The sequence below is a fragment of the Aspergillus novofumigatus genome, assembly GCF_002847465.1.
Source record: "Aspergillus novofumigatus IBT 16806 chromosome Unknown P174scaffold_2, whole genome shotgun sequence".
In the NCBI taxonomy this organism is placed as follows: domain Eukaryota; kingdom Fungi; phylum Ascomycota; class Eurotiomycetes; order Eurotiales; family Aspergillaceae; genus Aspergillus; species Aspergillus novofumigatus.
The window spans coordinates 2,383,589-2,403,563 of record NW_020194275.1 but is presented as its reverse complement, the minus strand read 5'-3'; the positions used below and the strand labels follow the sequence as shown (position 1 = coordinate 2,403,563).

At 49.6% G+C, this 19,975-nt stretch overlaps 9 protein-coding genes across 9 annotated transcripts; 4 read left to right on the top strand and 5 right to left on the bottom strand.

The window, feature by feature from the left end:
* Nucleotides 1–207: 207 nt before the first annotated feature.
* P174DRAFT_100079 (cAMP-dependent protein kinase) lies at nt 208–1,900 on the bottom strand. The gene is made up of 4 exons (XM_024820981.1): nt 1,441–1,900; nt 1,283–1,375; nt 1,085–1,209; nt 208–969 (listed from the first exon to the last, which is right to left on the bottom strand). The coding sequence occupies exons 1-4, from the start codon at nt 1,691–1,693 to the stop codon at nt 250–252; spliced, it is 1,191 nt and encodes a 396-aa protein (XP_024685715.1). The 5' UTR covers nt 1,694–1,900; the 3' UTR covers nt 208–249.
* A 233-nt stretch (nt 1,901–2,133) lies between these two features.
* Nucleotides 2,134–3,556, bottom strand: P174DRAFT_438908 (V-type proton ATPase proteolipid subunit). The gene is made up of 8 exons (XM_024826659.1): nt 3,270–3,556; nt 3,179–3,196; nt 3,109–3,121; nt 2,961–3,043; nt 2,780–2,892; nt 2,633–2,717; nt 2,491–2,576; nt 2,134–2,435 (listed from the first exon to the last, which is right to left on the bottom strand). Exons 1-8 carry the CDS (start codon nt 3,315–3,317, stop codon nt 2,396–2,398), a joined length of 486 nt encoding a protein of 161 aa, XP_024685714.1. The 5' UTR covers nt 3,318–3,556; the 3' UTR covers nt 2,134–2,395.
* Nucleotides 3,557–4,436: 880 nt separating this feature from the next.
* On the top strand, nt 4,437–8,223 carry rom2 (putative Rho guanyl nucleotide exchange factor (Rom2); the record flags this gene model as incomplete). The annotated part of the gene is made up of 4 exons (XM_024822079.1): nt 4,437–7,089; nt 7,161–7,591; nt 7,650–8,081; nt 8,140–8,223. 4 exons carry the CDS (start codon nt 4,437–4,439, stop codon nt 8,221–8,223), a joined length of 3,600 nt encoding a protein of 1,199 aa, XP_024685713.1.
* A 123-nt stretch (nt 8,224–8,346) lies between these two features.
* On the top strand, nt 8,347–8,864 carry P174DRAFT_100050 (uncharacterized protein). Its single transcript, XM_024820979.1, has one exon. The coding sequence runs from the start codon at nt 8,470–8,472 to the stop codon at nt 8,803–8,805; it is 336 nt and encodes a 111-aa protein (XP_024685712.1). The 5' UTR covers nt 8,347–8,469; the 3' UTR covers nt 8,806–8,864.
* A 487-nt stretch (nt 8,865–9,351) lies between these two features.
* aspA (putative septin AspA) lies at nt 9,352–11,001 on the bottom strand. Its single transcript, XM_024820980.1, has 5 exons — nt 10,777–11,001; nt 10,595–10,711; nt 10,451–10,538; nt 9,797–10,399; nt 9,352–9,726 (listed from the first exon to the last, which is right to left on the bottom strand). Exons 1-5 carry the CDS (start codon nt 10,799–10,801, stop codon nt 9,477–9,479), a joined length of 1,083 nt encoding a protein of 360 aa, XP_024685711.1. The 5' UTR covers nt 10,802–11,001; the 3' UTR covers nt 9,352–9,476.
* A 1,395-nt stretch (nt 11,002–12,396) lies between these two features.
* Nucleotides 12,397–14,123, top strand: P174DRAFT_510206 (phosphatidylinositol-3,5-bisphosphate binding protein HSV2). The gene is made up of 4 exons (XM_024831651.1): nt 12,397–12,844; nt 12,909–13,006; nt 13,074–13,430; nt 13,491–14,123. Exons 1-4 carry the CDS (start codon nt 12,610–12,612, stop codon nt 14,019–14,021), a joined length of 1,221 nt encoding a protein of 406 aa, XP_024685710.1. The 5' UTR covers nt 12,397–12,609; the 3' UTR covers nt 14,022–14,123.
* Nucleotides 14,124–14,373: 250 nt separating this feature from the next.
* On the bottom strand, nt 14,374–15,366 carry P174DRAFT_501751 (uncharacterized protein; the record flags this gene model as incomplete). The annotated part of the gene is made up of 2 exons (XM_024831045.1): nt 15,261–15,366; nt 14,374–15,172 (listed from the first exon to the last, which is right to left on the bottom strand). The coding sequence occupies exons 1-2, from the start codon at nt 15,314–15,316 to the stop codon at nt 14,374–14,376; spliced, it is 855 nt and encodes a 284-aa protein (XP_024685709.1). The 5' UTR covers nt 15,317–15,366.
* A 126-nt stretch (nt 15,367–15,492) lies between these two features.
* On the top strand, nt 15,493–17,938 carry P174DRAFT_448780 (dynein family protein). The gene is made up of 6 exons (XM_024828788.1): nt 15,493–15,918; nt 16,008–16,169; nt 16,262–16,635; nt 16,693–16,786; nt 16,842–17,464; nt 17,526–17,938. The coding sequence occupies exons 1-6, from the start codon at nt 15,861–15,863 to the stop codon at nt 17,667–17,669; spliced, it is 1,455 nt and encodes a 484-aa protein (XP_024685708.1). The 5' UTR covers nt 15,493–15,860; the 3' UTR covers nt 17,670–17,938.
* A 233-nt stretch (nt 17,939–18,171) lies between these two features.
* P174DRAFT_418094 (spermidine synthase) lies at nt 18,172–19,945 on the bottom strand (the record flags this gene model as incomplete). Its single annotated transcript, XM_024824661.1, has 3 exons — nt 18,172–18,567; nt 18,625–18,916; nt 18,996–19,945. The coding sequence occupies 3 exons, from the start codon at nt 19,943–19,945 to the stop codon at nt 18,172–18,174; spliced, it is 1,638 nt and encodes a 545-aa protein (XP_024685707.1).
* Between the last annotated feature and the right edge of the window lie 30 nt (nt 19,946–19,975).

Genomic DNA, 19,975 nt, shown 5'->3' with positions numbered 1-19,975 from the left:
TTCGTCATCAATAACCTTGACATGTCAATCGAGGACTGAAGATAGGATCGCTGTCTCTTTATATATAGTTGTATGGTGGTGGGCGGCTGCAGGCCTTATGGACTGTTGCAGAACGATAATACAGGAATTCGTAACGTCGTGGCTGGAGCGTTCCGTATCAGCGTAAACGGTCGTGGCGGACATCCTGGCTTTTTACAATGATTCTCATGTTGAATGCGTATCAGAGGGAAGGGACCTGAGATTGCCGCCTTAGAAATCGCTGAACAAAGCTTCGTATTTCTTCTTCATGTCGTCGGTGTAGATGGCCTGACCCCTCACGTCTACGTCGGGATAGTCCTCAAAGTTTCCGGTATCTGCGGGATGGTCAACTCGCGGGATGATAGGCCCTTTCATGCGCCGGTGGAACAAGTCGTCCCAATTGATCTCCTCAAAGAAAGGGTGCGCTTTGACTCTCGCAGAGCCACCCGATATGTGTCCAAGCCGCTCACTCGGATTGGTCTTGCAGAGACATGATATGATATTCTGGGCTGCGGGCGACATGTTCGGAGGAAAACGCAAGCGGCCCTCGACGATCTGTTCGTAGATGCGCATCGGGTTCTGATCCCAGAACGGGGGCTGCCCAACCAAAAACTCGTAGATGAGGATCCCGAGAGCCCACCAGTCCACAGCGAGGCCATGACCGCTGTTGTGGATGACCTCAGGAGCCAGGTACTCCGGAGTGCCGCATAACGTGTACGTCTCGCGATCGTTGATCTGCTTCGCGAATCCGAAGTCGACCAGCTTAATATGCCCGTCAGCGTCCAAGAGTATGTTTTCTGGCTTCAGATCACGGTAAACGACGCCCTCGACGTCATGTAGGTACTCAATCGTTAGCGTGATCTCGGCGGCATAGAATCTCGAGGTATTCTCGTTGAATCGCCGCGCACGTCGAAGATAGCTGAAGATCTCACCTCCGGGGCAGTAGTCCAGCTAGGTAGGAAGAAGTCAGACGAGGGTATCAATAAAAAATACGACGGCGACGAGGTCCAGCAGAAGGCAGGGCATGGGAAGGTCCGTTCATCACAAGACGCGGTGGCTTGCATACCAGCATATATAGGCTCTGTTCATCGGAAAATGTCGCGATTAGAGTCGTGATAAAAGGGTGACCGGCAACCGCAGCAAGTGCTTTTCGCTCATTGCGCACATGCTCCACTTGCTTCAACTTGATCACTGTAGATCCCAGAATATCTCGCCCGTCAGCCCGGCCAAAGATGCGGATAGAAGCTTTCACATGCATCCTCACCATCTGCCTTGCGTAGAACCTTTAGCGCGTACACATTGTCCCGTCGGATCTTTTCGTCCTTGAATTTCGCCAGCCACACTCGTGCAAAGGTACCTGGATGCATCCCAGCGGTGTCAACAACGCGCACTGCAGGCCTCGCCGCTTGCGTCGAGACTTACCAGTACCAAGTGTTTTGATTAGCGTGAAATCATTAACACAAAGGCTCCGAGTTGATATCCCCAGCTGCTTTTCCTCCGGCCGATCTTTAATGACGAAAGGATTCACCGATCTCTGATGAGGGGGTCGGAAGGACGCAACCATCTGCTTTTCTCTTTCATGAACGTTTTCCAAAGGAGTTTCCACCCCTCTGGATGACGGAGGGGAGCTCTGAATCTCACTATGTGTCGAAGGCTCGGCCTTTCCTGTAGCCATTGGGATGGCAAGAGATCATGTCTCGAGGACAGCGGGGAACGGATGTGGGGGTAAAAAAGGAACGCCGCAGGAGCTGTTGTGACGAATTGCAATTTCGAAGGCTACTGGCCGAAGTAGGCAGAAACGGGAAGATCAATCGTTAAATGACCTCTGAAAATGCTCGATTAAACAGGCCAAGCCTTGATCAATCCTTCATGGGAGGCAAGAGCTTTTGCTGAAGTTCGTCTTTTCTGGCCGCGGAACCAAGTAGCAATGGTCCATGGCGGCGTTCACGGAGCACCAAGGCTCTGACGTTACCGACTGGCGGGGCAGCCTGTCAACGACTCGGCATGCACCATTAGCGTGATCGGACAGATCCCGGTTGCAGTGCATGGTTTTTATGACTACATCTGATGCTATCTCTGAATATACAATGTTATTTTTGGAGGCCAAACATGGAAGTGTGAGATAAAATCTTCATGTCCAGGGCTATGGAGTGGGAGCTACCTAGTACAAAGGGACCTGAGGAGTCATACGGATAAGCTTCCAGAAGATCACACGCGCAGAAATGGCCCCTTGCCACAAGGAGACACCGGTGCGCCTTTACCATAGCCAAGAAACTCATGCATTTGGCTACGCAGATATGCACGTCGATCTGGACGTACTTTAGGTTGCAAGCACATCCTTGAAGATTCGGTGTGAAGCGCGGAGAAGGAGAAGGATTTATTTGCTCTTCGAGTTGAGAATGAGACCGACAATTAGGCTGACAGCAGTTAGCACTGATATGTCTTTGTTGCTGCATTGGCGGGAAGACGAACCCATAAAGACCGAGAACTTCGCCAAAAATCAGGATAAGAATCATCCCGACGTAGACTCGGGATTGCTGCATGTAAGCACGAACACCCTCAAGAAAATGTTAGCATCAAAGTCAGAAACGAGCATTGTCGCTAAGTTGCTCACCGCATCACCAACGATGCCGATAGTATATCCGGCGGCCACGCCCGCGAGGCCAACCGATAATCCGGAAGCAAGGTGCATGAATCCTCTGGTCTCAGACATCAATAACAGAACCATTAAAAAGCGTGGGTTCGATGTGACGTGACCTACGTGTACAAGCTCATGTTCTGTGTTGGAGGCGGCGCCATGTCTCCTGCGATGAGAACTGCAATGACCAAGCCGTAGACCGCGATGATACCCGACATGACGACTGGGATCAAGGACTATGTCAAGAAATTAGGACATCTACTTGAAATAATTTTCTGGAACTCGCGGGGTGAAAACTGCAAACCTTCATGATCAAATCCGGCCGAAACGTTCCTACACCAGAGATACCAATCCCAGACTTTGCCGTTCCATACGCCGCTCCCATTGCTGTAACGTTGTGAGTGTCTCATCCTATCTTATACCATCTCATACATGATCGAATTAAGACGTACACCCGAAAATCATCTTCGAGAGGTTGTTAGTACAGCGTAGAGGAACGACTCGTAGTTATGGTGAACTCACTGCAGATGCGATTCCCGCCTGCGATCTCCAGTCAGCAGATGATTCTATGATTGAAGCAATCCCACCACAAGATTAATATTGGAAGGCTTACAAAGGAGAAAAATGGCGCGAATTTGGGAGCCAGCTCGCTTTCCGCCATTTTGAGTATCTTTGTTGATGACGAACCGTCAGAGCAGAGTGGAAAGGGGTAAGAAAACGGGACTAATGTAGAGCTTTGAGCTCAAGACCAGTTTAAAAGAAGAATGCGACCAGATAAACAAGAGCAAACAAAAGTAGATAGACCGATATGTACTTCCTTAGGCGAGTGACGGCCGACAGTAGGTTAAGTAGCAGTAGTACCTATCGAACTACCGCGCAGGAGACCGAGGGTTGACCAAGTTGTTCGCTGCGGGCCACCGTAGTTCAAGGTGTAATGGTATCTAATTCGTATCGGTCGCAGAGCCACCACCGCCCGGGCTTAGCCACTCCGGGTAAAGGGCGACATGTGCCTGTTCCTCAACCCAACTAACATTGAACCCCCGTGCTTTTCCATCTCGAGACGGTCCCGTTCTTCATCGACCTCCCCCCGTCGTCGATACATTGCTCTGTTATATCTCTTTTGACTATTATTATCGTTGCAACATCGATCAACGACGGCACGCACTACGACCACCTCTTACCTCCTCCTCCTCCTCTTCCTCTTCTGTAACTACCGCTCCTCCCTAACACCTTCGCCCCTCCTTTCTCACGCACTGCCGCTCGCTATCTTGAGATCCCTTCCGGTTTAGGGCCTGGTGCTTTTGAATTTTGCCCCCCACCAAGGAGTCGGCTCACATCGATAGATCGGCTAGTCCGAGAGAGAATGCTGAGGTTATGATTAGCGGGGACTCTAGCTTGCGGTTGCGCTCAAGGCTCCTAGCGCATTTCGATCGTTAACACATCACTCAAGACCTTTTCCAGGCTCGAATCCGTGACAGGGCATACTCGGATTAAGGAATGAGAGTTCGAGGGAACCCTTGTGTCAAGTCTTTTTCTCCCTCTCTTACTTGCTTTTATTTTCACTCTCTTTTTCGCTTGGCCGGCGAACTGTCGCTTCCAGAGTAATCCAACGACATCGGCTCTCTGCTCCTCCACGACTTAAAACGATCACCTTCTGACGCTTTGAACATTTTATACGACCACTTTCGCATCGCCGTATCGAATCATCTCCGCGTCTGGCTCATCCCCACCAGCCAGACAATTTCAGAGGTAGAAGCGGAAAACAGCATAAAGGGATAGGATGGCCGATCTCGGTGGCCAACAGGGCCGGAACTACCGGCCTTATGGACATGCCTCCTCTTTCCAGCGCGACGCTGCATTCTCAGAGATATTCGGCGGGGCACCGCCACCTGGACGCTCCCAGACAATGAACTCGCAGACTCCCCAGTTTTCGCAAGATCGCGCCCACACAATGTCATCGCATGTGCCACATCCTCAAATGCAAAGGCCACCCCCGCAGCCAGCTCGTCAGGGACCGAATGGTTACCCGCGGGCAGCTCCGAACGGACACTTTCAAGCATACCCGGGGCCCGCAGCTATGGCTCAACAATCTTCCCACAATCCTCCGCGACCATATCCCGGACGATATGTCTATCCTCAGCCCCAACGGCTAGATTCGAGACCCGCTCCTGGCCCACAGTATCCAGATGCCAAGGGATACAGTCGGCCTATGCCTCCCCCAGCCCTGAATTCGGATGCATACAGATCAAGGTCAATGGCGCGAATGGGTGGCCCGCAGACGTATCAACAACCGCCACCCAGCAGTTTCAATCACACTTCTGCAAGCGCTTTTCGTCAACAACCGTATAGCTCGACAACTCCGGTAACCGATCAAGGACGCGTTGTGCCAGTGAGGCATGCGAATGAACGCGCAATGTCGCTGACATCCTACTCCCTGGATCGCGACCATTCTCACACCACGCAGACAGGTCGAGTGATCCCTACAAGGAGGCAGCCATCTGGCCCAAGTCAACCTCCGGCGAATCAGTTCGAAGAAGAGCCTGCAAGCGTTCATAGTGTAAATGGAAGGCCGCGACCGCCAAGTGATGGGTCCACAAATTCCCTCGCTATGTCTATGGCGTCGACCATCGTACCAGATCGGACCATGAGCATGCAAAGCCAGATGACGCACAGGTCCAGCAATCAAACAACTTTAGTTTCCAGCAATTCCCGCCGGAGCAAGGTCCCACTGGTGTATCCCGCCCTACTCTCACGGGTCGCTGACGTCTTTCGCGAGAGAATCCCGCTTGGAGAACGACAGAAGAACGGCTTGTCTTATCAAAATGCGTTTTCTGGTGCTGAGGCTGTGGATCTTATTGCTCACATCATCAAGACAAACGATCGTAATCTTGCTCTTCTTCTGGGGCGAGCGCTCGATGCGCAGAAGTTTTTCCACGATGTGACGTACGATCATCGACTTCGAGACGCTTCGGGGGAAATCTATCAATTCAAGGAAACCATGGGAGAAGAGGCGCCGAGTTCCGAGGTCAATGGAGTTTTTACGCTTTTGACAGAATGTTACTCTCCCACCTGCACGCGCGATAGTCTGTGCTATTCTATTGCGTGTCCAAGAAGGCTGGAACAACAGGCAAGATTGAATCTCAAGCCGCAACCAGGTCTACGCACGTCTGCCTCGAAGGCCAGCCTTCACGGCGATGATGACAATGATAATCAGAAACTCTGGATCAATATGGTTCCCAAGGAAGTTTCTGACAGTATCGACGATCGCGAAAAGAAGCGCCAGGAAATCATTTTCGAGATCATGTACACAGAACGTGATTTTGTCAAGGATCTGGAGTACCTGAGAGATTTCTGGATGAGACCTTTGCGTGCGGCCGGCAACGCAAACCAATCCCCCATCCCGGAGCATCGGCGCGAGAAATTTATCCGAACAGTGTTCGGCAATTGCTTGGAAGTTCTGAAAGTTAATGGTGCTTTGTGTGAAGCCCTCAACGCCAGACAAAAGGAAAGTCCTGTGGTGAAGACTGTTGGTGACATATTCCTCCAGCATGTACCCAACTTTGACCCTTTCATCAAGTATGGTGCCAACCAGCTCTATGGTAAATATGAGTTTGAGAAGGAGAAGGCATCCAATCCTGCTTTTGCAAGATTCGTCGAGGAGACCGAACGGCTCAAGGAGTCACGAAAGCTGGAATTAAACGGCTACTTGACCAAGCCCACCACTCGTCTGGCAAGGTATCCTTTGCTTCTCGAACAGGTTGTGAAAAACACGAAGGATGGTAATCCGGACAAAGAAGATATTCCCAAAGCCATCAAACTCATCAAAGATTTCTTGTCGCGTGTTAACGCCGAGAGCGGAAGGGCCGAGAACCATTTTAACCTCGTGCAGCTGAATTCAGCCCTGAAGTTTAATCCCGGCGATTACGTTGACCTGAAGTTGACTGAGGAGAATCGTCAAATGCTCACTAAGATGGCGTTCAGGAAGGCTCCAACAGATAGTTCCGAAGTAACTGCGTATCTCTTCGACCACGCAGCATTGCTTGTGAGAATCAAAGTCGTCAACAAGCGCGAAGAATATCGTGTCTACCGGAAACCAATCCCTCTCGAACTGTTGGTTATCGCACAGATGGACGAAGTGATTCCCAAGGTTGGAGTCCCCAAGAGACCGTCGTCCAGCTTGCTCTCCAACAAGCCTGCCGCCAATCCTCCCAGCACTAAAGACGGGTTGCCCATAACCTTTCGGCATCTCGGCAAGGGTGGCTACGAGCAGACACTCTATGCCACGTCGCCAACACAAAGAAGGAAATTCATCGAGATGGTCGAAGAGCAACAAAGAAAGCTCAGAGAACGGAACAGTAACTTCTACAACAAGACGGTTTTGTGTTCGAATTTTTTTACGTCTGCAAACCGCGTGAATTGCCTTGTCCCTGTTGGTACGTTTCACACCCAATACTATACTCTTGCGCAGTAGCCTTGTGCAGATTTTACTAACGTTTCTTGGCAGATGGTGGCAGGAAGTTGGTGTATGGCACTGATAGTGGCATTTTCATCTCGGAGCGTTGGCCCAAGGATAAGTCTGCCAAGCCGAGACGGGTGCTGGATGCTAGCCAGGTCACTCAAATCGACACCTTGGAGGAGTACCAACTACTTCTGGTGCTAGCGAACAAAACACTCTCCTCCTATCCGATGGAGGCGCTCGAGCTTGCGGAGGGTCAAAATTCAGTGGCAAAGCGGCCGAAGAAGATTCAAGGTCACGCGAACTTCTTCAAAGCGGGGATTGGGCTTGGACGCCATTTGGTGTGCTCCGTCAAGACATCCGCTCTGTCATCGACTATCAAGGTCTACGAGCCCATGGACAACCTGGCAAAGGGCAAGAAGAAATCTGCCGTGAGCAAGATGTTCCAGAGCGGTCAGGACACTCTGAAGCCCTTCAAGGTTTGTATATTCTGCGGCACTATTGCATTTGGGCTGTTAACTCATTACTTCGCTTTAGGAATACTACATACCGGCAGAGTCATCGTCCATCCATTTCCTCCGCTCGACTCTTTGTGTGGGATGCGCTCGGGGTTTTGAGGTAGTCAGTCTTGAGACTACTGAGACGCAGTCCCTTCTGGATCAGGCTGATACCTCTCTTGATTTTGTCGCACGCAAGGAGAACGTGAAGCCGATTCATATTGAGCGAATGAACGGCGAGTTCTTGCTCAACTACAGCGACTTCTCGTTCTTCGTGAACCGAAACGGGTGGCGAGCTCGCCCGGATTGGAAGATCTCATGGGAGGGCAACCCCAATGCGTTTGCCCTATCATACCCTTATATCCTTGCCTTTGAGCCAAATTTCATCGAAATCCGGCACATTGAGACGAGTGAGCTGATACACATCATGACTGGAAAGAACATTCGGATGTTGCATTCTTCCACAAGAGAGGTGTGTTCATATTTCAAACATTTTCATCCCACTGAATGGATAGCTAATACCGTCTCAGATTTTGTACGCCTACGAAGACGAAGGAGGCGAGGATGTAGTAGCCAGTCTGGATTTCTGGAACAAGCCCCAACAACAACAATGAGGCGCTTGAATGGCTGGTGCAAACAAAAGGAGAAACCCTGTCCTTCGATGCCATTACATGTTTCTGTTTCCCGTAGAAAGTCGTCTTATCATACACGAGGCATTTGACTCTTCCTTTTCAGCAGCTGTTGACTCCCCCGGACTTTTCAAGGGATATCGCTCAGTTCTCAGATCTTAATGTTTTGTGTTGCTGATCTGGACAATTAATCTGTGTCAGGTCAACATCTGCTTACTTCCCCTGTGTACAATGAAGCGCAAATACCACTTGCTTTTTGGTCCCTTCAATTTTTTCCCTTTTTCTACCGCTTTTTACTTCATCTGTGTTCGTTTCCCTTTTCCATTGCTCTTATATTCTTTCATCTTCTCTTTACTACATATAAATTTCTCCCGCATTTTGTTCGATTCCGGTTGTCTTCCTACACCTCGATGTGACGTCTCGAGAATCTTAGCTGAAATAATCGTGGGGGAAGCTGGTGCTGGTCCTCCCGGTTCATTAAATATCAATCATTCTAGTCGATCTCCAGCCTTTCTTCTCTTGGCCTTTCATGTTGGCAGAAATGGTTCGTCCTTCTGGAAATCTTGACCGGTAAAACAGACGTGTGCAAGGGTTGCAATCCCACTACGCAGGACATAGCAGAGAATGTACTTTTTCTTCCTCATATACTACTATTCAACTTGAACATAGAATGATAGTAGGGACAAGACGTAAGCTAGGAGCACACAAAGGATGAAACGACAACAGAGGGAATCTTGCGGCGCTGCTGAGATGGGACAGGTGTCGGTTGACAAAAAAGACAAAGGAGAAGGGAGAATTGAGCAAAGAAAGGTATTGGAGTCAACGTTACAAGCAGCAACTGTAAAAGATTAGAAAAAGCTATTCCGGACACCGGGCATTGCAACATGGATTCTGAAGATCGCCGAAATCTCCAGTGGAATGAGAAGAAATATAAGGCCCGAGGTAAATAAGAGAAAAACAAATGTCGGGAGCAACAGCCAGATACCATCCCTTGGTCTTAGATACCGCTCTATCATATAGGGGAATGGTGTCGGTCATCGAGAAATGTAGCGCTGCATTTTTCTTGGTCCTCCCTCAGCAAGACGAAGCTATTAACGTGAATAGACGGTCAATATCAACCCCATGAACAGTTACAATTCGCTGTGCCACAAGTTCCATTAGGTTAGCACAGACGGTTCGAGCCCGCAAAACTGTGTCCCGCTTTGACAGAACAGCCTTCGAAAATGAAAATAAGGAATTTAAGCATCTCCGTTGGCAGCCTCCGGCTGAAGGGCCATTTGGTTCTGGCTGGCCTCACGTGCCATGCGGGCTTCGATCTCCCTGAGTTGGCTTTCGCGGGCCAACAATTCCTGGCGTTTCTCGGCGATTTCACGCTGCACCTTGAGCTCAATCTCGCGAAGCTTCTCTTCCTCGCGACGGAGTTGCTCCTCCTTGAGGCGGACTGATTGAGATGCAAGGTCTTCGGGGTTCATAGAGGAATCGTGACCACTGTAACTGAGAATTAGTATCATGTAGAAGAATAACAACAGAACCAAAACAGATTCGACGAGGAACATACGCAGCAGCACCGTCCACGCTCTTGCTTAGCTTCTCGGTACGGTAGTTCTCGTAGAGGAAGTCGTGGGTGATCTCCTTCAAATCTGCGAGATGGCTGTGAAGCAGAGCGCTTCTGATAGCCAAGAAGTCGGAGTGTCTGGGATTTTCAACCTCCACAACACCCCAGGGATACTGCCGGGCCCGCACTTTCCGTCCATCAATCTCAACGAAATCTTCAGAGCCGACAATCGCGAATGGCATAAGCCCACGCAGCTCAGCGTTCTCTTCGACTGTATCTTCATCATCCTCCTCAATGTCGTAGGGGAAATTGTACACGGGGATGCGGTAGTGCTCAATATCCTCCATGATAAGTTTCTTGGACTCGGCGAGTTCGGCAGGGGTGAGGGAATCGGCTTTTCCGATAACGGGGATGACATTGACACGAGGAGAAAGACGCTTCATCAGTTCGATATCCAACTCGCGCAAGCCGTGACCTGTGGGTGTGATAAAGTAGAGGAGGACGTGGACACGGTTGTCCCTGAAGCGAGGGTTACGCTTGATTCGCGATTCTTCGGCAAGAATATCGTCATATTGGCGCTCGAGGTATCCGACGATTTCACCAAAGCTGAAGAACAGTCAGTCTTGAGGTGCACATGCAAAACTGGTTTCTACATGCCTGGCTTCATTGTCAATCTGGTCACCAAAACCGGGGGTATCAACGATGGTGAGGGAAATTCGGGTGCCTTCGTCGTCTAACTCGAGTTCTTTGAATTATGAAATCAGTGCCGTTTCTTCTACGTAAGCAATGATGGTAACTTACCGACTGTGACAGGCTTGATACGGACACCTTCCTCAATGTGAGCGCTGGCAGCATCGTCGGCATCCTTGCTCTCGAGGACTTTCTTTCCGCAGAGGGTGTTGACAAAGGTTGTACGTCCTGTGCAAAGGAGATACCAGGTTAGTATGGGGAACAGTGGCCAGGTAGACGACTTCGAAACATACCGGTTCCGCTAGCACCACAGACCATCAAGCAGAACTGGATACCCTTCTTGACATTTTTCTTGCGACGAATCTTATGTGGAATGTCAGATTATGATCTTCATAGTAAGGCAACAGAGACACAGGTATATGAGTCGTAGTAACTGGACCCCAATCGGAACAATTGTGCGGAATGGATGAAGAAGTGGCGGGATTGTCTTCCTCAGCAAAGAGGCCAGAAAGGGGAAGCAAACAACATACCGCGTTGAGAGCCGACGACATGGTGGGCTAACGGATAAGGGAGGGAACTCGAGCAAAAAGACAGAGTCCAGGTGAGATTGAAGAGAAAGAGGGGGAAAGCGAATGGCAGCTCCAGAGACTCAGGTTATGAAGCCAAAGTAGGGAACCGGGGAAGTTAGTGAGGTAAAGATGGATGGATGCTGTTGTGTCTCTCCTGAGATCGAATGGAGTGAGCAACAGACCAGTTGGAGACTTGGCTGTAGCTAGTTTAGGGGGAAGGTCCAGGTACCGTATTGATGTTTCCACGGTACGCAAATACACGGGATCTTACAGTATGGTATATGCCTAAGGTACCCATTTAACCCGCAGCCAACAAGCCTAGCAGCCGGTACCTGATTGTTTTACTCTTACCTCGACTGGTAATTGACTATGCCTATCCGGGTTTTTACTTCTCCAGGTTGAAAGCGCAGACCTACCCCAGTTGATGAGAACGATGTGGATGAGTATGGAGTGCCTTTCTCTGCAGTAGCAATTTACACAGTAGCCTTTTGTCTCTAATCTCTCCTTTTATTATTCAACTAGATCATGTAAAAGAGCTAGCTACCTAGCTAATGTGAAGGCGCTCAAAGATCCATGAATTCAGGGGTCGATACTCAGTGTGGTGGTGGGTCTATCTGGCTCTATGCAGCGTATACCTTAGTAATTTATTGTATCAAAAGCTCAAGACTAAGGTATCTTACTGTCTTCTGAATCCTGATGTTCTTGCCTAAGGCAAATACGGGCACGGCACCATGCTGAGCTTGAAAATAATGGATACCTCATTACGACTGATCATAAATCGAAGCAGCTATATACAGGACAAAGCTCTGAATCCATTCCAGGGTTTCTGCCAACAGAAGCTGGCTGATATGGCTCAACTGTATGAACAATCTTTATCCATTCTGAGAACAATCAGTCAAAGCAGGTCATGGACGTTTTTTGAAGATTCCTAGAGAAGCATCATTCTTCTCCACTCCTGGCTCGTATGGCAGAACATCAACTTACTCTAGAGGTAGCCTAGCGCTACACTTGTGTCGAGTTACCCATTGAAGAAGCTGATGTCGACGGCTCATGCATGAGAGGCGAAGATACCTGTGCTGCTTGTCGAGAGCTCCATTATCAGACCTAGTGATGAGACCAGCTCGACATTGTATGTGATATCAAACGCTAGCACAAAGACCTCTGTTCTTACTGGCAGTCACTTAAGTACATGCTCCAAATTTGTATGAGATCATTCTTGGATATTAGTAGTAGTTGATCATGTGATGATAACCGCCAATTGCGGATACCTCAGGCACTATCTACGGAGTAAGGTATCTGCCTTGGGGGAGCTTGAGACCTTTCGTCATTGCTCCGAGGTCTTAGCCCGGCGGCCTCATCACAAGGTCCGATCCCCAAAATGCTTCATTCAACATTGAGGCATTCTTGAGTTGACAGTGTTCTCCTGGCGTTGCTCTTGTCTGTTCCTCATTCAGCGCGCACTAGCAATTAGTGTTCATCAACACTGATTCCCATCCTCCCAAACATTACCTAGTACCTAGAGGTCCTCCTTCATGGCTCCTGTCATCGCCTATCACTATGGATACTCGGCAGGTTATCGATGAGTCCGTGGGGCCATATTCACTTTCTGCTAGCTTTAATAGTGACAATAGCTGCTTCTCTGTTGGCTTGGATACCGGATTTTGTGGTAAGAGTTGGCTCCCAGCGATCAATAGCGTTGGAGAGATTTGCGCCGCAAAGCCAGCACAGCTAAATTTTGATCGATCAACCACAGTCTTCAATGCGAATCCATGTGAGCTAAAAGTATCACGGGGTACGTGCCATCCTCCCCTGAAGATGCGCCACTTCTAACTCTCCTTTTCTTCACGACAATGCAGATTTCAATGCTGGAATAGGCGTAGTGGCAATGCTCGGCCAGTCAAACTACCTGGCTATTGTTGGTGGGGGACGAAATCCCAAATTTCCTCAGAACAAGGTGCGCAGCTTTCAATCTTGGACGGCTTGCATATTTTGGTGAAGCTGACTCGTGAGACTCTTTGCAGTTGGTGATCTGGGACGATGCGAAACAAAAAGCAGTCATAACACTCGAGTTCCGTACGTCCGTCCTTGGTGTCCGTTTGTCGAAATCGCGAATCGTTGTCGCTTTATTGAATAGTATACACATTTTCGCGTTTTCCAATCCTCCACAGAAGCTCTCCGTCTTCGAAACGACCGACAACCCGATTGGTCTGGCTTGCCTAGGGCAGAAGTTACTCGCTTTTCCAGGAAGATCTCCAGGGCAGGTGCAGATCGTCGAGCTGGAAACGGGAAATGTTAGCATCATACCTGCTCATAGTACGCCGCTGCGTGCCATGGCGTTAAGTCCCGACGGAGAAGTGCTGGCAACAGCGAGTGAAGCGGTACTATAATCGCCCCCTTCTGTGACGAAGTCTATACATGGTTGACCTGTTACTGTCCAGGGTACATTGATACGAGTGTTTTCTACGAGCAACTGCACAAAGATGGCTGAACTGCGACGAGGAGTTGACCATGCGGTGATATTCTCACTTGCGATTTCACCTTCGAACAATATATTAGCTGTAACGTCGGATAAGTCCACACTCCATCTGTTCGATATCCCCCATCCACGAAATCACTCCCGTCGAAGCCAGTCACCTTCCTCGCCGTCGGAGGAAGGGACAAACCAGAAATGGGGAATCTTAGGCAAAATTCCCTTGCTCCCGCGAGTGTTTTCTGATGTATATTCTTTCGCGAGTGCCCATTTCGAGATTGGCGAAGAATCGCCGCCAGGGTCACTCTACGTTCCCCCTTTAGGAACATCGTTTGCACGCCCGTCAAAAGGCGTCCTAGGCTGGCCCGACGATCGGACCATACTTGTGGTAGGCTCTGGCCGAGATGGGCGATGGGAGAAATTTGTGATTCGCGAAGGGGATGATGGGAAGCGGCATTGCGTGAGAGAGGGTTGGAAACGATATCTCGGGGCCGGTTGAGGCCGCTCCTTTCTCCCTGCATTCATATCACGGGGTTGAAATTGATGCACAATATAGAAGATATGCACCTGGTAATGTAATAGTTGAAACTATCGTTCCTCGAAAATCTGTTCCTGTTCCAGCGATTTGATTCGAACAATATGGGAAGTATTGATAGAGTTGACCACGCCGATTCCGTTCTTGCATCGATGAAGATGCGCAGGACGTTTTGTGCGCTGAGTAACCCCAATCCGGAAGTCCGAGGAGGCGGTTTGAAGGTCGTTCTACTGCAAGTTGACGCCTGCTTCGCATGTTCCTCTTTAATTCACTAGAGAATGGACAGGCGAAGCAGCCATTGATCATTTGATCACTATCAACGTCGACGATCGTCTCTTTCACGATCCCTTCGTGGTACTGGGGATCGGGAGCGCACAGGCGATCTCTCCCTGTGAGATTTTTCTCTCCGCGATAATGATCGGTCTCTGTGGGAACGCTCCTCTCTGGATAATGACCGGTCACGGCGATGACTGCGTTCCCGAGATCGAGATCGATCCTCATCTCGGTGACGGTGATGACGATGGCGGTGATGGCGGCTCGATCGTTCCCGACTTGTATCTCGTCGGTGAGAATGCTTCTTCTCCTTGTTCAACCGTGCAAGAGCTCGCGCGACTTCTTCCTTCTTCTCTTCGATGAGATATTCTTTCATAGGGTCCTCGTCGTCATGGTTCATCATCAACTCCTGAAGTTCTCTCTCTTCCTTGAGCAGGGGTCGACTCCGCGCCTCATCCTCTCTGGATTCACTGGACCTTCGCGTCTTGCGTCTTCTTTCGTCATCAGTATCCTCACCCCTTGCGTTCCGATCAGTAGTCTCGCCCATCAGTTTCGCGACGTTATTCTCGTCTTCTTCGTTGTCACGTTTCTTGTATCTCGCATGGTCCACTCGAAGCACCCTGCCTAAGACTGTCGCCCCGGTCAAATTATCTACAGCCAAATCTGTACTGCGCTGGTCCTCATATTTTAGGAACGCGAAACCTCGACTCTTCCCGGTTTCTTTGTCCCGTATCAGATCCACATGTACTGGCTCTCCGTACTGTGAAAAGATTGTTATAATGTCGCCTTCTGAGAGATCGAATGGCAGGCCCCGATGTAAATGTATGCCGTATCCCGATAATCTGCGTGCCAGGAAGCTTCAGGTGGGCTAGGAAATTTCAATCACGTCAGTAAGGTGAAGCTGTAAGATTCAGAATATAAAGAACGTACACTGCATTTTCAAGTTCGCGCTTGTTGAGCGCTTGAGTTTGACGAATAGCATTCATAGTCGGCCTTCGTAGTGGAGAGGTTGTTGGATCTAGTCTTTGGCAAACGTGAAGATAACGAGGTAGCTTGATAGTCGCAAAAAGCTCCTAGGCCATGGTATCACGGGTGGGCTCCGCGCAAGGTCCCACCCGCAAAGACGGAGCGGGAAACTCATAATATTATGAAACATTGTTTACATCTAAGCAGTTTGACTTTCATTTGCTCTAAAGGAGAACATCTATTTACTATTAGGACTGGTCATTTCTGGACTTAACCTGTTGACTATATCGCTTACTCTCGAATTCGATTCATCCGTCGATTTGCGGGCAGAAATACCAGCTACAGCATCAATCTTGAACGTCCCCTGACACTGTCCGCCTCTTTTTCCCTTCCTTGTGCGCAATACCTCAGATCGACGCGTTAAGCAGGTCGGAGCTCTGATAAAGACCCTCAACTTGTTGGAATGGTCAGCACAGGTTGAGCAGGGTCGATCTTGGACATAATGTCTGGAAACAATAGTCGACCGTCAAGTAAAGATGGCCCAAGAAAAACATCTGGTCGTCCATGCTGGACAGTGTCGCAAACGGAAAGCGCTTGCCTGAGAAGAATCTTTTGATATTAGGTGCGCAGTTTTCTAATTTGTTCTCCATCGTCTTTTGCTTGTAACTGAAGTTTATGAACCGGCTTGCTGATCTATCAAATTCACTTCAGGAGGAACACCCGAATCACAGAGGGAGTTTATAGAGACATTATCCGCGGACACTTCGGATCCTACTTTGATCAGCGAGAAGCCCAGGGGAAGGGTACCGCCAGTCGCCAATCAATTCGCATTAGGATACACGTATCATGACGTCCTGGATGCCGACCAGGAAGGTAATTCGGCCTTTCTCGACTCTTTACCCCACACCGCTACCATCGATCGGGCTTTTGTGATGATGATGGCTAACCAGTCGTTCTCGCCTCAGATACCTTGGCTCGGGTCTCTGCATATCTACTTTCCGAACCGTCCTTGTCCTTTGCACCGCTCCTCAAGCCACTCTTAACTCCTCAATCAGTCCCAGAAACTCTAGTCGTAATCCTGCTCGACTGGTCAGACCCCTGGACATGGGTTCGAAGACTGCGGGAATGGGTTCGTTTGCTCCGACATGTCCTCATCTCCCTTGACGATGAGACAAAGATCGTAATGGAGGAGATCATGACCGAATGGAAGGACCGAAAAAGGGGCATGGATTCCGGAGCGCAAGGGTTGGCCAGCTCTGGAGGACCAGTGGCGATACCTCTCGGTCCAGGTGAATGGGATGAGGGGCTTGGGATCCCCATGTGCGTGGTTTGTCAAGGGTATGTGGTACTATACCAGGGTGAACGGAGCAGACCGGGCTGATTGCTACTTCAACAGGCGGATAAGATCGAGAAACTGGAGAAGGACCACGGATGGCGTGAAGAAGAGTTTGACTTCATCCTTCAGTTTATGAGGACCATTCTTCTGAAACGTGCGTGTGTCCATTCGCCTTAATTCTCTCGAGAAATTGTGCTAACTGCCAGCAGATGGCGCATCGTTGATATATACCACCCCGTTCCTCGCTAACTCCCTGCAGAGCTTGATACATTCGTCACTTGGAATACATTCATTACTGAAGCGACAATCGCTCAAGCACAATGTGATTGATCGGGACAAGATTTTGGTGCCTCCGAATTGGGATTCATGGGGCAAGATTCGAATCATCAGAGAGGGCTTTGATATGGAAGGTGTATCAACTGCTTGGTCCATTGAGATCCAGGACCTTCCCGAGCCACTCACTGGAACCGTCGATCGACCTCAGGATGACAGCGCAATGGGAGCCGAAGACGGGACCAGCGCTGTGACAGTATTCGAACAAACGATCACAGATCCGAAGCGCAATACCGCGATGGCGCATCCCGGAAGCCAAAATAGCGCGAGTAAGATTGAAGTGGAGACGATGGACATGCAGAGCTTCCTTGCCAAACAATTAGATGTCCTAGAGCAGCTGAAGCAGGAAGATGAGAAGGATCGTGCCACGAAACAAGTGCCTCAACTTGAAATGTCGCCTTTGGAAGACAACGGTCGGGTCAACGAGCACATTGGGCCGGTGCAATTCAACATGGGAGGTATCCAGGTCGACGCTGACGACATGCTGCGGAAACTCAAAGTAAGCTACCGAATCGACTTGAACGAAGATGTGCTTCGTACTTTTTGCTAATCATTCCCAGGAGAGAGAGGCTAGCCGAGTCCAGAGAAAAGAGGTCGTTTCGTCACCGGGGGATGAAAAGGCACACAATCAAGCGCTGGCGAATTTCTTTGCAGGCTTGGTCAAAAAACCTGGAACGAGTCCGCGCGGAAGTCCGTCGGCTTGAATACCGGCGAGCTGAGTTGAGCGGCCTTTTTAATTGTACTTTTATCGTTCCCGTTCAGTACATACTCCAAGGATCGAGGATATCGGCTTGGCGACGCTCTTTGTTTTCGATACCAGAATAGCCTGTTACGGTGGATTAGGAGTCTTACAGTTGGGCGACATATCTGACTAGCACATATTCCCTTTGTCTATCTGCGGAGCTATATTCTATCCAACCGAATGATATCATAATATGACCACCAATAGTAATACTGTTGGGTTGTCTCAGGAATATCTACGAGGTACACGTTTCGTGACGCCTAGCTGCAAAGAAATTGGCGATGTCTTTCCGCCTCTTTCTTTTTTTTGCAAGCTTACGATACGTCACATATTTTCATGAACATAAGGCTGAGCCGGAGCTTTTTGAAAGAGGACAGACAATCTTTTCTTCACAACAAAGCTGTGCAAGCAACTGACTTTTCAAAAGACCGATAGTAATGGTACATACGGTTATGTAAATCTTTTTACCAATTCTCCCAGACCGCATCCGGCATGACTGTCCTCATGATCTCCCAATGAGCAATTGCACCACGATCCTGGTACTTATGAAGACGGCCCGTTTCCTTTGCAACCAGAACACGTCTTCCGCCCTTCTCAACCTTATCGAATTGGGCTGGGTCCACCTCGTGCTTGGGCACAAGGTAGTGTTGACGAGACTTGCTTCCCAGAAAATCGGCTTTGACTGGACCCCTGAAGCGAAGGGGTGTGTTGCTCTTCTTGCAAAAGATCACCATGTTGGTGAAATCGAATTTGGCATCCGCGGCTGCGTCTTCGCGGAAGATTCGGCACGACGGGAAGACTGCCTTGATTGTGCGCACCGTGAGTGCGGCTGGGTAAAGTGAGATATCGCCGGCGTAGTTCTGTAGATATCGTCAGTCATGAGGTGACGGAGTTGGTAATGGAGGGGGTTTTCTTACAATGGCAATAACACCATCGTCTTTCAATAGGTCATATAGACCCTTGATGAATTCGATTGTGAAGAGCTCGACTGGCTCCGCCCCGCCGGTGAAGACATCGTGGACAATGTAGTCATATTGAGCAGGGTTTGGGGACTCCTGGGCACGCTTCACAAACACTGTAGCGTCTTCAATAGCCGCAATGTGATTGGAAGGTAGGTGGAAGTATTCCGTGGCGAATTTATGCACAACCGGATCAATCTCCACGATCGTGGTCTCGATGCCGTGCGTAATCAACGCAGCGGGGTGGTGCCTACCCCGAGTCCACTAAGAAAGTCCAGTTAGCTGACTGCCTTGCCTCCACAAATGGGCGTCGAGATATGGTTCCTTACATGACGAGAGCCTTGCTGTTGGCGTCCACGCGCGCCTCGCCGTGGTCGGTTTTGATCAAACGGATGGCTTCGAGCATAGCAAACACAGCATAGATGGGGTCCTTGACCTCGGGATGGTAATTGCGCGGCATCCTTGTCCATTGACCACCAAGAAGACTATGATCACACCGCATCACTCGGAAGCCATCTTCCAAGTTCTCCAAAACAGATATGTACCCGGTGGAAGAATCCTGTCTAGCGAGAAGTTCATAACCTTCCACTTGAATAGCAGAGTTCAAAGCGGCAGTTGTGCGGCCGAAGGGCATGTGCACATTAGACGTGAGAGAGAAGAGAATAGATGGAACCGCTAATACAAGCCATTTAGATGGGATGGTAGCCGAATACAAGCTCGCAATCAGTAATTGAAGGCCGCCACGGCTCAGAAAGAAGGTCAAGCCAATGAACTTGGAGATAAACACTTTTGAGAAATATTCTCCTGCCGAGTAGATAATATAGGATCCGAGTAGGGGAATATGCTCTGTCATAAGGTCTCCATGCTGGCTCATGTTCAGGCCCGCCTGCAATAGTTTCCCGGCGCAAGCCACAGAAAGCAGCACCAGAGGGTAAAAGGTAAATATATCAATAATTAGCGGGCCAGTTGGATTCCCGAAAGATGAGCTCTGGTGAAACATAAAGTACTGGATGGTCGGCACCCAGAATGCGAGAACGGGGACCAAATATACTGCTCTGCGACCAGACAGCCGATGGATCACGTCCTTCAAGAACCAGCCAGCAGCGGCACTGACAGCTACTCCATACCCGTGAAAGATATGGGAAGGCGCAGAGCCAAAAACCGGAGAAAGTGTCAAGAGAAAGCCAGGGGAATAGAAAGCAGTGAGGAACAGCAATGCTACACCTGGCAGAAGCTTTTCAAGCTTGACTTGCTGGAGCATTCCTCCGGGAGAAGACATGATGTCAAGCTTTCAACGTGTCTGTTTCGG